The sequence below is a fragment of the Podarcis tiliguerta genome (genome assembly GCF_965153285.1).
Source record: "Podarcis tiliguerta genome assembly, chromosome: 17".
Classification (NCBI taxonomy): domain Eukaryota; kingdom Metazoa; phylum Chordata; class Lepidosauria; order Squamata; family Lacertidae; genus Podarcis; species Podarcis tiliguerta.
This window is the reverse complement of record NC_139550.1, coordinates 10327466-10341919: the sequence shown is the minus strand read 5'-3', so window position 1 is coordinate 10341919 and position 14454 is coordinate 10327466. Positions and strand designations below refer to the sequence as shown.

Here is a 14454-nt window from a genome sequence, read left to right as displayed (position 1 = left end):
CATTTGATATGGATCTTTAGTTTTTTGGTACAAATTAGTTTATGGGTTAGATCTGAAGCAGCGTGAGCGGAAAGGAAATACAGTGGTACCTCGGAAGTCAAACGGAATCAGTTTGACTTCCAAAATGTTCGGAAACCAATGCACGGCTTCTGATTGGCTGCAGGAAGCTCCTGCAGCCAATCAAAAGCCACGTAAGTCGTGTCAGACGTTCGGGTTCCAAAGAACGTTCGCAAACCAGAATACTCACTTCCAGGTTTGCGGTGTTTGGGAGCCAAAACGTTCGACTTGCAAGGCGTTCGGGATCCAAGGTGCAACTGTAGCTTCTTGTTCCATCAATACTTGTGCTAGAATTTGTACAGAACTCTAAGTATAGTGGCATAGCGTGGGGGGTGCAGGGGGGCCAGCCGCACCGGGCGCAACATCTAGGGGGCGTGCGCTCACACTCGCAGCTCTCTGCCCCTACCTGGCTCACTCACTCTCTCTCTCTCACTGCAGTGCTGGCTGTGCGAATACGATCCGAGCCGCCAGGTCGCTGCCCACTGTGGAGGAGAGGGTGCCAGGCGTGTGGTGCGGTGCGATGCGGTGCGGAGAGAGAGCGAGGGACTATCTGGGGGAGGGACAGTGCAGCGGGGGGGGCGCAAATTACTTGCCTTGCCCCGGATTAGGGGGCGCAAATTACTTGCCTTGCCCCGGGTGCTGACAACCCACGCTACGCCACTGTCTAAGTATCAGCACTTTTCATGTCTGTGCAAGTGAAAGAACATTTTTCTACTCTCCAACTAGCACAAGTTGTAAAAGCAGCTCTATGAATGGAAGACACCTCCCATAGGGAAGGCACTGCCAGATCTAGCCCTGTAAGTCTTCAGAATTTAACAAGTGAGCAAAGCTAACGATGGCACAAATCCTGCTATTAGCAACACCTGGCTTTGGCCACTTAGACTTGCTTCTTTACAAAACCATGGGGGGGGGGGAATGCAATTGATATGTCAGCGCTACTTAATATCTGTCAGGGCAGGCAGCTGTCAGAGGTTTGCTGGGAATTATGCCAGGGAATCAGAGCCAAGGGACCAAGCCAAGAGCCAGAGAGGAGGTGGCTCGTTACACTGGGCAGTTGTACGCACACCAGAAGGTTCCTGGTTGCAGCCCATCTGCTCCCTGACAATAACTCGGTAGTAAAAATGGCCTCCAGAATATATGTAAACTATCTCTGCCATGCAGTGGTTGCAGTGACAAAGAGCATTAAATGAGATACTTGGAAAGCACCCATCTCACATCATACTTCAGTTACAAGCTGCCTATGTGGCCTTCAGGAAGCCACCATCTCAGGCTAACACTCTACTGCAATGTGCGGATAAGTATCCTGCCTACAATATACAGCTGTTGAGAAGATGGACAAATTTGTCAATTTCAGTTTCGCATTTTCCCCCCATCTTAAATTCAGGTCCCCCATATTTCCACAGAAACTTGATATTTTCCTCATGAAAATCTGATGTTTTAAGTAAAAAATTTTTCCTGAATACACGTTTTTGTATGCTGTCTTGACTAATAAAGATTTTGCAAGCATTTGGCCTCGACAAAAGGCATCTTTCTATACATTGTTGGGCAGGAGGCCTTCGCTACAAATTTGGAAAAGGGCAAATTTCAATGGGTAATTATGGGTTTGGTTCACGTATTGATTTAAGAAGCGTGTGTGATGAGGCAGTTTCTCAATATAATGCAAGCAAAATTGAATTTCTCCCCCACACCTAAGCTGCTGTAGAGGTTTGCTAAAATGATCTAAATGAAGTGCTCTGAAAAGTCAATAAATTATTTATAAGTGCTAAGTATTATTATTACGTCAACAACTGACTGAACAATAAAGCCTCTGAATGTTCTCAGCTTGGAGGTTAAACGGGACTCAGAATCCGCACCAGAACATTTTGCCTGTACATTTTCAGATTTATTAAGCAACTACACAGTGAAAGGTGACGGTAAAGTACATAATACATAACACAAAATAAAAAGTCTAAAATGGAGCATCATAAAAAGTGGTAACCAATCATCACGGACGGCAGGGGAAGACAATAACTCTGGAAAATCGCTCTAGTTATTTCTGCTTAAGTTACCATTAATTTCAGTTTTCTGACAATTAAGCCTTGCATTTTGCGACAGCTAATGAAATAAATCAATGCAAAGAGAACTCTTTGTTAAAGGAAGTATTTGCAATGCCAAACAAGAAATCCTTCTCATGCATCTAGCTATACTATTACTTCCCTGCATGGATGGCAATATATGTTTCACATTACAGTTGTTCTTTAAACATTGCATTTTGTAAAACCACTTCATGAGTTTGGGCTGATGAAGCAGGATATAAATATAAGAAATAAATAAAATTAGTTTCTCTCAAAGTCATGAACAGAGAAACATCCTAGCTTTCCTAAACCACACCTGCTTATTAGAAAAATACACAACAATCATAACCACAACTGAAGGTACATGGATAAATGGATTTATTGTCTAAACAATACTGATTCCACTACAGATCATGTTAGTCACAATCAAATTATCCTATTGATTTCAACAGGACGCAAGCATGACTAATTTTCTGTAGGTCAAGGTCACAGCGAGTTTTGCATGATACAATAGTTTTTCATGATATAATAACAAACCGCATGAAGACTGAGACATCCTGGTTCTAACTCTCTCCTTTGTTTTTGATTTGAGAAAGATTCATACAATGTATAAACCTCTTATTTCCTATCCTTCGTGACTGCCTCTTCCTCTGTAGAAAGAATGTACCAAGAAACTACCTTCTTGTGTGATAGCCTCTCTTTTTCTCCTTCCTTTGTTCAGGCAAAGCTAGAAAAATATTCCCAATTTTTGCAACTATCCTCCAAATGACAGAATACTTGGTACACTGTATGTACTACCGTATTTTTCGCCCTATAGGATGCACTTTTCCCCTCCAAAAATGAAGGGGAAATGTGTGTTCGTCCTATGGGGTGAATGCAGGCTTTCGCTGAAGCCTGGAGAGCGAGAGGCGTCGGTGCGCACCGACCCCTCTCGCTCTCCAGGCTTCAGGAAGCTATCCGCAAGCCTTGCAAGCCCGGCGGGAGTTCCCCCAGGCACACAAGGCTTGCGGGCGGCAGCCTGCAGCCCGAAGTGCCTTCCAGAGGACGCCCCGTGCTTTGCGCAGGTGTCCGCAAGCCTCGCGCGCCCGGCAGGAGGTCCCGCTGGGCTCGCAAGGCTTGCAGGCAGCAGCCTGTTCTAGGGGCTGGGGTCGGGGGAAGCTCGGGTTTCCCCCGTGCCAGCCCTGCGCCTGGGGGGGAAATATTTTTTTTTTCTTTATTTCCCCCCCCCCCAAAAAAAAAATCTAGGTGCGTCCTATGGGGCGAAAAATACGGTAAATGCTTTGCTTCTTGTAGAAGTCGACAAGGATGTACCTGGTCAGAGCCAGTGGATCATGTTTAACAGTTATAAACAAAAGAACAAGAAATGAAAGATTGTTCTAGCTTAATGCAAAAAGATCCAAACCTCTTCTAGAAGAACAGGTGACCCTAGACGAATAGCATTCTCCAGGGTACGCAGGAAACCAGCGTCAGTAAGCTTAATTATCTTTAAGCCATCATTTGCTTCTTTATTTCTTATCCAGCGGTTTGCCTGTGTATTAAAAGATATTATCATTAGGATAGTAAATAAGGAATTAAGATGTTGTCCCCCAATAATCAACCCTTTAATGGACAATGCAAATTTCACAGCTCTGTCTAATTCTTCCCATCCTTCTTGGAGTGGTGTATGAATGTGGAGCCCGAGCTTCCCCCGACCCCAGCCCCCAGAAGAGGCAGCTCTCCACAAGCCTTGGGAGACCGGCGCAACTTCCCGCGGGCTCCCACGCCTTGTGGATATCTGTCTGAAGCCCAAACCAGGTCGGGGAACAGTGGGATGGCGGCGCTCCGCCTCCCCGCTGTCCCCCGAGCTTGTGGGGCTGGCGGCAGGGCGAAGTGTGCTTCTCCCCACCGCCAGCCTCCAAATCAGGTTGGGGGACAGCGGGATGGCGGCATTCTGCCTCCCTGCTGTCCCCCAAGCTTGTGGGGCTGGCGGCAGGGAGAAGCGCACTTCTCCCCACCGCCAGCCTCCAAATCAGGTCGGGGAACCTAAGCCTGGGGCGCGCTGTGCAGCGCGCCCCAGGCTTCAAGATGCAAGCTGCTATCCGCAAGCCTAGGGAGCCCGACGGGAACTCCAGCAGGCTCCCAAGGCTTGCGGAGAGCTTCCTGAAGCCTGGAGAGCGAGAGGGGTCCCCTTTGGAGGGGAAAAATTGCGTCCTATTTGGCGAAAATACGGTAGATACAGCATGCTGTGAGCAGATCCTTGGATTCGTTTCTGCATTCAACCCCAATTTACTCTTTCACTACTACAACAATATCCTCCTCTAGGAGGGGAAATGGCACTGGAAAGGGAAATAATGCAGCAGGCATGGGAAGGCTCCTTTGAAGAAATAACAGGCTGGAGAGGGTAATGTAATTATGATCTTTAGCATTTCCCCCAAAATATCATTATCCAATAATACAGAATATGGCTGTTGTGGATATCTGATTGAAACAATACATAGCATTTCTAAAGTGAGTACTTACTTGATCTTGGGGGTCAATCATGAGTGGCCAGCGTCGCCCCCGTGTAACAAGAATGCCATTCTCAGTGGAAACATAGTCCCGTGGCAATCCATCAGTGTTCCATTGTCGAATTTCATAAGGATCTCCCAAAATATTTATGAGACTGAAATCAGGACTAATAGGAATATCTAGTTCCTGACATTGTTTGATCCAGCGATCTATTAACTGAGACGAAGGAAAGAAACAAGGAAAGTTACTTTTGTTATAGTATATAGGAAAGGTTAGTCGATCAGTTCACGACTGGCTACTACAAGAATCAGTAATGGTAAGGATCCACAGTGAGATTGAGAAACCTTACCAGCTCCCAGTGCAACTAGTATGTTATACAAGGATGTTACTAAGCGGCGTCTTGGTGGTGGGAAGCAACGAAACAAATAGGCTGACTCAACTCACCTCCTGATATCTGGCTATGGTAGCTGAAAATGAAGTACCACTGGAATTATAATACCAACTAGTTTCAAAAGTACTATTGATGCAAGTGTGAGAAGATGTGAGGAGGGCTGAATTGGGAAAAAAGTTAAGAAAATATTTCCACTTTTTTTGGGGGGGGGGGGAACGAAACAATTTTCATGGCATGACAGCACAGCCTCTACCATGAGAGGTAACGTCAGCACTGCCACCAAGTGGATAACACCCCCCCCCCCGCCTTCACTAAGCAGCCCTATAACCTTTTGGACTCTGACTGGTCCAGCCCCCACCTATACAGGGTAGAGTGATATGATCCTGAAGTGAATACCTTAAGTGAATACCTATGTATTATTACACAATAACTTTTTAAAAACAAAAACAAAAACAACCAAATTTTCTGATTACTGACACTTTAGCAAGGTGATTTAAGGCAATGCTGCTAGGTTTTTTTTTTAAAAAAAAAAACCAATAACAAAGAAACAACTAATTGTTAAGTGGAAAAATGATATTAAAACTTATTAAAAATGCCTTGCATCATTTTTATAATTAGCATTATAGCATTAATAACACCTTGACATATTTTGCTAATACTTTAACATTTAAAAAGATTATAGCTGGAAAAGTGTTTCAGCGTTAATTAAAAGCTCTATTAACCTGAGGTGATGAAATAGCACCTGCCACAAAGATTACACTGAACGTATGCTGAGCTGTGAGAGGTTCATTTGCCTGCTAAGTCGCTGCTTGTATTAAAACCGTGCCCTTTTAAAAGTATGAAAGCCCAGCACTAAGGGCATCAATACTTTGCTGTTCTTAAACAAGTTGAACTTTCTGTACTCTATAGGAAAACCCAAAAGAACCCCAAGGAGAAACCATGGTGGGATCCTGTATCTATGAGGGTAGAATGCACAAGAGGAAGCTTTGCTAGACCAGATCCTTTGCCAAGGAAATGACTTTGGCTGGGTTAGCTAAGTACCGTGCTTTAACATATCCAAAGAAGTTGCCCTATGCCATAGAACAAACAGGTAGGCCTTTCCTCCACCCGCCTTACGTAGCTGCTATGTAGGAGAACAACAGGCAGAGTTGTGTGAGGGTGAGCTGAAAGCAGCTCGTGTTTGCTCTGTGCTGGATCTTTGGGCGTTCCTGAAAACCTAACGGGAAGCAAGATCTGTGGGCAGGCTAATACTGTGATTCTCTTCCATTATGGTTGCCATATGTCTGGAATTTCCCAGACATATCCGGAATACTGCAGCCGCAAGCAGTGTACAGTGGTATCTCGGGTTACATACGCTTCAGGTTAATATGCTTCAGGTTACAGACTCCGCTAACCCAGAAATAGTGCTTCAGGTTAAGAACTTTGCTTCAGGATGAGAACAGAAATTGTGCTCCGGCAGCGCGGCAGCAGCAAGAGGCCCCATTAGTTAAAGTGGTGCTTCAGGTTAAGAACAGTTTCAGGTTAAATACGGACCTCCAGAACGAATTAAGTACTTAACCCGAGGTACCACTGTATAGGCGGAAAACAGCAAAATGTCAGGGAAAACCCAGACGTATGGCAGCCAATGTTGACAGTGTCGTTTTTGCCTTAGAAATAGCTCAAAAATGTCCAATTTCTTTGCGATTTTTGCCCAAAACTAAAAAAAGTGGATATGTGTGTTAATAAAAACATCTATTCTATAGACACCACAGTCTCTGCCGACCTTCACTCCAAGGGAACTGAGCCTCAGATGAGTGTTTGGAACCCCTGGAGTTTGGTGTGGCATGTCACAGTACATTTCCTCCGGTCTGGACCATGGTTTTTACATCTATCCCCTCATTAGATAACCGGTTCACTAAGCAAAGCTTAACCATTTGCAGTGAAGAAAAGGGTAATTCACTCTTCGGCTGTAGCAAAGGGCCTATTGCACAGGGTTGATTCAGTTCTTCCAATGTGGCTATACTGCTTTACATTTATTTGGAGAGTTCTGTTTCGCTATGAAACGGACAAGCGTTTCTATAAAGTACACGATTTTTACAATGAAAAAAGCCCACAGGCATATCCACAGAAATCATGGTACAGAGAAGGAAGTGTTGTTTTAACTCACCAGTTGCCTATAATGTGCTGTAAAGGCTCCATAGTAGGCTACACAAGCTGCAGCTATGAACACATTTCCAGTGATGTTTGAAATCTCCGCCTCAAAATTCAAAATACTCTCTTCCCACCGGACCTGTTCATCTCCTAATGCAGCTGTAAGTTTTCCAGCTCGATTGAGGCGAGCTTGAGTCAGTGCCATGGTCCTTGCTAAACAGAGTGAAAATTACTAAGACTGTTTATTTTAAAACAGTAGTAAGGCTTTCTTTTTTTTTTGCAAGACATTCTTTAGACCTCTTTACATAATAAAGGATTGCATGTCCAGAGTTAGAAATGTCACAGAAAATCAGAATATGGGAAGTGAATCCTTTGTTCTTTGTTGACAGCTCCTAGCCTAATTCCTTTCAAACACTCTATCCTTGGGTATGTATCTACATATGCAAACTAAAATAAGTTGATCAAGTCTGAGCCTCCTCAAAAACCTGTACAGGACTCCAGAGATACAAAGGCTAGAAGTAAAAATCATTTCATCAGATGCCCCCATCACTGGCACATTCTCCCACAAATTCATTTAGAGTTCTTCTGTTCTCTAGTGTTTCCTTGGAAGTTTCACTCCCCAGAGATGTTCTGAAAATGATTCTCTAAGGAAAGATCTGCTTGGACAACAACTCCTCAGATTTTATGTAATTCCTATGCATGTGTTAGATACATGTGTTATATGATGCCCTGATAAATGGATTTATATTTTGGATAAAGAGAATGACAAACTTCGTGCATGTGAGAAATTTTAGATGTACAAACAAGCTTACATTCTTAACATGCTTGTAGATCAGAGAGTCTTCTGGATGTCTAATTGCTGAAACACCAGCAGGCATTCCTGACAACTAAGGCTGCAGCCTGCACCCCACACATCTGGGAGTAAGCCTCAGTGAATTCAACAGGACTTACTTCTGGGTAGGCATGATTAGGAAGCAAGATTTTAGCTCTTTGTTTTATTTTTTGTATTTTTTGATCTCCAACCTATTACTAGGCTCTGTGTAAGGCTTCTAGATATCATTCAGCATCTTTGATTAGCACTGTAGACTCAATGAGTGTTTTTAGATTTAGTTAGCCCCATACAGTGAAAAAGTATATCTGAAGCATTACTGTAACGTTATTTTCATGGTCTTTAAAACAGCCACTTACCAAGACCCTCTTTTTCTTCCAAACTTCTTTCATATTGGTCTTGCAATTCCTGAATTTGTTCTTCCACTTGCCTCAGTTTTTTTTGTTTATCACGAAGGGTAGCCAAAGTTGCATCAAGCTCTGCCTAATCGGTATTAAAAATGGATGCTTATCACTGCTGTGGCAAATTCTTTGCACAACATGTTTTGTTCACTTGCACAACAGTTCTGTTAAGGAAAATGCCTGATGCTCTTCATACTATACACTGATAGTGACTTCCTTGGGATCATGCAACACGTTCTAGGACTGAACTGGACTTTGAACATAGGCCTCAGATTTCCACATCCAACTCTTTTACCATTGGACATTGGGCAGTATTGACCAAGGCAGCACCTGGAGTGCCAACTTATAGAGTCAAGGTGTCTTTGGCCCCCTCAGTATCTGTTGGCAGGGGGTCTGACCCCCTCAATATTGAGGGGGCGGAAGAGGCTGGATGTAGAGCAAGCTCCTCCTGAACGTGAGAGGAGCCGACAGCCATTGAAGCCGCGCTGTGCTAGGCTCAGTGCTTGGTCTCCTCCTGACGATTAGATATCACCCATGTGATATCACCCGTGTGCAAAACATGCTGGGCACATGACGTCACCGTCATGTGTTACATGTATGATATCACACATGCGCAACATGCCCCAGGACCCCTCAATCTTGGGTGCAGCGGCAAAGTCTTGCGCCAAAACAGCAGCCTATAGATCCAGCCCTGCTGGTCAGGAGAAAAAGCACACCAGGAAAAAAAGAGAGTGCACACTGGATCATCTGTTAAGTCTACTTAACAGGGCCTGTAAGACAGAGGTGTTCCGCCTGGCCTTTGGCTTGGAATCAACTTGATCCCCTTCCTCTCTTTCCTTTTTCCTTTCCCCTTCTGTGATGAAACTCCTATTTGGGGACTTCCCTGGCTTTTTTCTGGTCCATGTAGGACCAGTCTGGATAGTTGGCCTTGGTGAAGATTTGACGTTTTCATCCCCAAAACGTTTTTGATCTGAGTTTCTACTGAAATGAGGCCGCATTTTAATGTTGTATTTTAATCTTGTTTTTAAGTTGTATTTTAATCAATTGTTTTTATACCTGGTGTTAGCCACCCTGAGCCCGGTCTTGGCTGGGGAGGGCGGGGTATAAATAAAATTTATTATTATTATTACTCAACAGCTGCAGCTCATACAAGGGCACACAGACATGAGCCCAACCTTGTCAGCTTGTTCCAGGCAATAACATCTGGCAGGGTGTGGAGTTGTTGGTTGTGGCCTGAGGAAGAAGGCGGTTTTAAACAATTTTTTCCACCCTTGTCCTCTTGGCCAGGATGCGTAGGGTGACAAGGGAAGAGGGGGAAATGAGAGAAAAGATATAAAAAATGCACTGCAAACATGAGCCCAGTGAGGAAAAGATGGCTTTCATAACCCAAGGCAGGGCTGGTTTGGGGGCAGGGAGTATTGCATCCCCGTGGACGAGTCAATCAGCAGGCTGGCTGTGGCTTCTGCTGGGCGGAAGGGATACTCCTAAATTATATGCCATTGCCTCTAGCAAGAGAAATCTCTTCTCTTTAGCAAAATAGCTATCCCCAGAAAAGACCAAGAAGTGTCACAGATGAAAGGAATTTTCTTTTTTCCAGTCAGTATTAAATAAAACATACAAAATAACATTGAAAAAACAAGCACCTGTGCAGCATTTAACTTCTGCCTTTTTGGCTCCACAACCTTGACAATTCGAGAGTATAAATCCATAGCTCTCACCCACATACACATAGACTTGCATGCCTTTGACACTTTCTCTACTTTTTCTGGTACAAAATCGGGGTTGTTGATATATTTCTGAAGCTTAAGCAATACTTGACGGCCTATATTTTCTTTATCATATTCTAAAAGCCTTCTCAGGAAAGTGGAGTCTCCAAGAAGCTGTTTTGCTGTTGCCCAGTCAGGCCTGAAAGATTAAAAGAAGTGGTGGAATTTAGAAATATATGCCCCAGAGAATATATTAACCAATGCAGTTTCATGTATTTTTGAAATTTCCATGCTTTATTACCAATGCTAGGATGAAATTTATACTTGATAAAAAACTAACTGGCAGTTACATTTCCAAAGCACATTTCATTAACTTGAAGAAGAGAAGAAACTTAAAAGCACTGAGGCAGGCCTTGGGAAGAAGATAGGAACAAAGGAAACAGCTTTGATGCCTCGTGCTGCCGCTAAAATTTTGTGATAATATGAATTCAAAGTCAAGTGGCACGTCTACGGATTTCATCTAATCCAGAGAGACACTTGCAGAACTGGCTGCTCAAGTTGCTGGTCCTCTACAGGAACGTGCCTTCTAGGTTGCTATTGTCAAAAGTGTTAAATTATATAATGTCATGATCTTAGGTATGGGAACCAAGTTTAACGAACTTAAGATTCAATCCTATGTACACTGGAGATGGAACTGAATTTAGTGAGACTTAATTCGGAGTATACATGCATAGGATTGTGCTATTAACAACAACAACAACAACATTATTTATACCTCGCCCATCTGGCTGGGCGGTTTCCAGCAAAATATATTGGATCCATCCCAATAACTAATAAAGCCATAAGCAGCACAAATCTAATAAAAGTTATCAGCGATCAACAAAGACTTGGAAGCTTCCATGGGGAGATAAATGATTCCAGCTGGTGGCAAAAACTGTATAGAGAGTTGAATTGGTCTTCTTTAGACAGAAATTTCCAAAGGATGGGGGCCACAACTAAAAACGTTTGCTACACTTCAATTATCACTGTAGTTAAAGGAGGAATACAGCGCAAACTGATCCCATTGCATGGTGTGTATCTAAGAAAAGGTGGCATCTAAGATATGCACCACCGGCTATTTATGCATGATACATAAAATATGCAGGACAGTCCTATGCACTCAGGAATAAGCTACGTTGTCCTTGTGGCTATTTTACAAGACTTATCATGCTATTATCCATAATCAACAGATAAGTATAGGGAAAGAGTGGGAAGGAAGTGGCTAAGGAGAAAGAAAGCAGTGACTGAGAAGCCATTTTGTTGTTGTTGTTGTTTAGTCGTGTCCGACTCTTCGTGACCCCATGGACCAGAGCACACCAGGCACTCCTGTCTTCCACTGCCTCCCGCAGTTTGGTCAAGCTCATGCTGGTAGCTTCGAGAACACAGTCCAACCATCTTGTCCTCTGTCATCCCCTTCTCCTTGTGCCCTCAATCTTTCCCAACATCAGGGTCTTTTCCAGGGAGTCTTCTCTTCTCATGAGGTGCCCAAAGTACTGGAGCCTCAGCTTCAGGATCTGTCCTTCCTGTGAGCACTCAGGGCTAATTTCCTTAAGAATGGATAGGTTTGATCTTCTTGCAGTCCATGGGACTCTCAAGAGTCTCTTCCAGCACCATAATTCAAAAGCATCAATTCTTCGGCGATCAGCCTTTTTATGGTCCAGCTCTCATTTCCAGATGGAAAGGCAAATGAACTTTGGACATCTCAGTACACCAGATACTTCCACAAGTCATTTTTGCTACCTTTGGATACTAGATGGCAGCGTTGCCCATTGTTGGGCCATCCTACTGGGATATACTTAGTGAGCAAAGCAGAGCCAACTGTGGAGTCCATTGGAAACAATTTTCCCCAAAATAAAAGGCATGTAGAATTGTGAAAACCTAGATAACTTCATGGTGGCTGAGATGCCCACAGGATTCCATGATGATAAGCCAACATAAAGTACCCTTCACCAAGTCCTTCACCCAGTGTCCATCATGCACTTTCCCACCCAATTCCACACCATACAACAGTTCTGCACACTGTCAAGTACTAAGTGGTTCTTACAGGAGGCGTTGCAATCATCAAGACACGTGCTTCTGTGCTGGTATGATATTAGCATTCCCTTTTTGAGTCATTCTGAAACATCCAAGAGAGTCACACTTTGGAAAAACGTTAATAGGGTAAACAAATTGACCTTTGAAAACTGGACTCTTTGTTCTTTCAAATATTATACCAATATTCGCAGTGGCTTTCATTTGCTTTCTGATAAATGTACTTGATGTAACGCATCCTTAGATTCCTTTGGGATATTCATCAGTGGCTGACTTTGCCTGAAGCATATAACAGCATGATCAAACTCCCTAATAATTAGCTGATTTGGAGGAGAAAGTCGGAGTTTGGCCCAAGCTCATCTAAACAGACGTGCTTTACCACAAGGGAGTTCTGACTATTCCCACACATCAAAACCACAATTATAGTTTGTCATGCCCAATTAAATTTGAGTTCTTAATTTTTATCCCCCCAACGCTAATTAGTATCATTATCATTAGTATCATGACACACACACACACACGTCTCCTTCATAATGTTTGGCAGTATTTCTGAGATCAAGAACAGAATGAGAAGGAATGGAGAATGTGTGGCTGCTGTTGAAATAACAATCACAAATCTGCTGCTCTTCACCTGTAACTTTTTGTAATTCAAAATGGATACTCGTAACAGGATGCCTTTGCTCTGGGTTTCCCCACTGCCTCAGGTACTGGCAAGAAACCTTGAAGCATAAGGATACAGTGCATGTTTGCTGCACTGCGGAGGGGAACATGACTCTCTGTTGGAAAGTGCTCTAGGAAGTGAGCATCATTTCACATGAAATCAAACCTAAAAATCAAGAATGTGGGTGAGGTGCTAGCTTACTTTGCATTTAGAAGAATGCAGATAGCTTCCATTACTGTCATGACAAGATCAGGCGGCTTAGTGAAAACTCTGATTTCAGAAATATCTGCTTTATCCAAAGAGTCAAGAGCTTTGTTAGCCGCGTCCAGAGCTGGAAGAGCCTCATCCAAATCGCGCTGAGCGTCATCAGCTATTGCCTGAGTTTCCTCCGCTTTTACTTTCGCAACAGCTTCGTCTTCTTGAACGACACGCCGAACCTGGGGGCGGGGATGGCCAAATACATCTTTACCAAATGAATAACAGCTATTAAAAATGTTAACATTTTTCTTACTTTAATATTTGGTTTCCCTTGTTCAAAATATAAGGAAATAAAATAGAAACGCAATGTGCAGTAAGATTGTGAAATACAATGCAATTCTGTGATTTCTTCATCTTCTTTGTAAGTCACCAATGGAGGTTGTACTGCCTTTGAGATCTTCCTGTTCTAAAACAATCAACACTCCTAGCAGCACTGCTCTGAGTGGTTTGAATAGATGTACTTTATCAGAACAAAAAAGGCAATAGACCAGGCTTCAGTCCCGAACTCACTTACTGGGGAGAAAGCTACATTGAACTCAGCAAAGCTTACTTCTGAGTACAGACGTTTACGGTTGTACTATCCCTTGCCTTTTCAGTTAAGTGAGAGTTCAAAGAACCATGACCAGCATTAAGTCACATGGAACAATGATCTAACACCAGGTAGCAGACATGGTGCCCCCCACATCTTGTTGGATTAAAACTCCCATCAGCTAGCATGTCCAGTTATCGGAGATGGTGGTAGTTGGGGGTCCAACATCACCTAGAGCAGGCATGGCCGAACTTGGCCCTCCAGCTGTTTTGGGACTACAACTCCCATCATCCCTAGTGAACAGGACCAGTGATCAGGGATGATGGGAATTGTAGTCCCAAAACAGCTGGAGGGCCAAGTTTGGCCATATTAGCAACCCATGGTCTAACAGTCAGTACTTTGCATGCCACCCCAAGCACCTTTCATCCTTTCTCATTATAGGGGGGGACTATTGAATTCTTAAGTTAATTGTGCCATCTAGAAAACACTTAGCAGTAAAAATCCAGTCTGTTTCAAGGGCACACCACTGCTAAAGATATGATAAACATAAAGAATAACATATGTATGTACATAACGAAGAACAGATAGTACTTTGCACCTGATCAGCATTTTCTTGATCCACTGCTAACTTTTCCATCAGTGCCTCAACATCCACAGATTTCTCCTTGAGGACTGGCTCCAAAGCTGATAGGTCTAATTTCATTTTATCAACAAGTACGTTTGTCTCTAATAGTTTCGTTAAGCCATTCTTCACACGATCCCGAGCCTGAGAAATAATTCAGAAGATCATAAAGAGCTAGGATATATATATATATATTTTAATGGCCATTTATCTCAGCTGACGTCACCGGATACAAATGCCTATATGTAAAACGACTGCA

At 43.3% G+C, this 14454-nt stretch overlaps 1 protein-coding gene across 2 annotated transcripts in view; it reads right to left on the bottom strand.

Moving 5' to 3' along the window:
- The window catches only part of DNAH6 (dynein axonemal heavy chain 6), a 124075-nt gene that overhangs the window by 43056 nt on the left and 66565 nt on the right, over window positions 1–14454 (bottom strand). For both annotated transcript variants that reach the window (XM_083419152.1, XM_083419153.1), the window contains 7 exons: window positions 14172–14339; window positions 12988–13223; window positions 9993–10254; window positions 8308–8431; window positions 7136–7332; window positions 4611–4814; window positions 3514–3639 (listed from right to left, as the gene is read on the bottom strand). In XM_083419152.1, coding sequence (XP_083275278.1) covers window positions 3514–3639; window positions 4611–4814; window positions 7136–7332; window positions 8308–8431; window positions 9993–10254; window positions 12988–13223; window positions 14172–14339 — 1317 coding nt within the window. The remainder of the gene's footprint in view (window positions 1–3513; window positions 3640–4610; window positions 4815–7135; window positions 7333–8307; window positions 8432–9992; window positions 10255–12987; window positions 13224–14171; window positions 14340–14454) is intronic.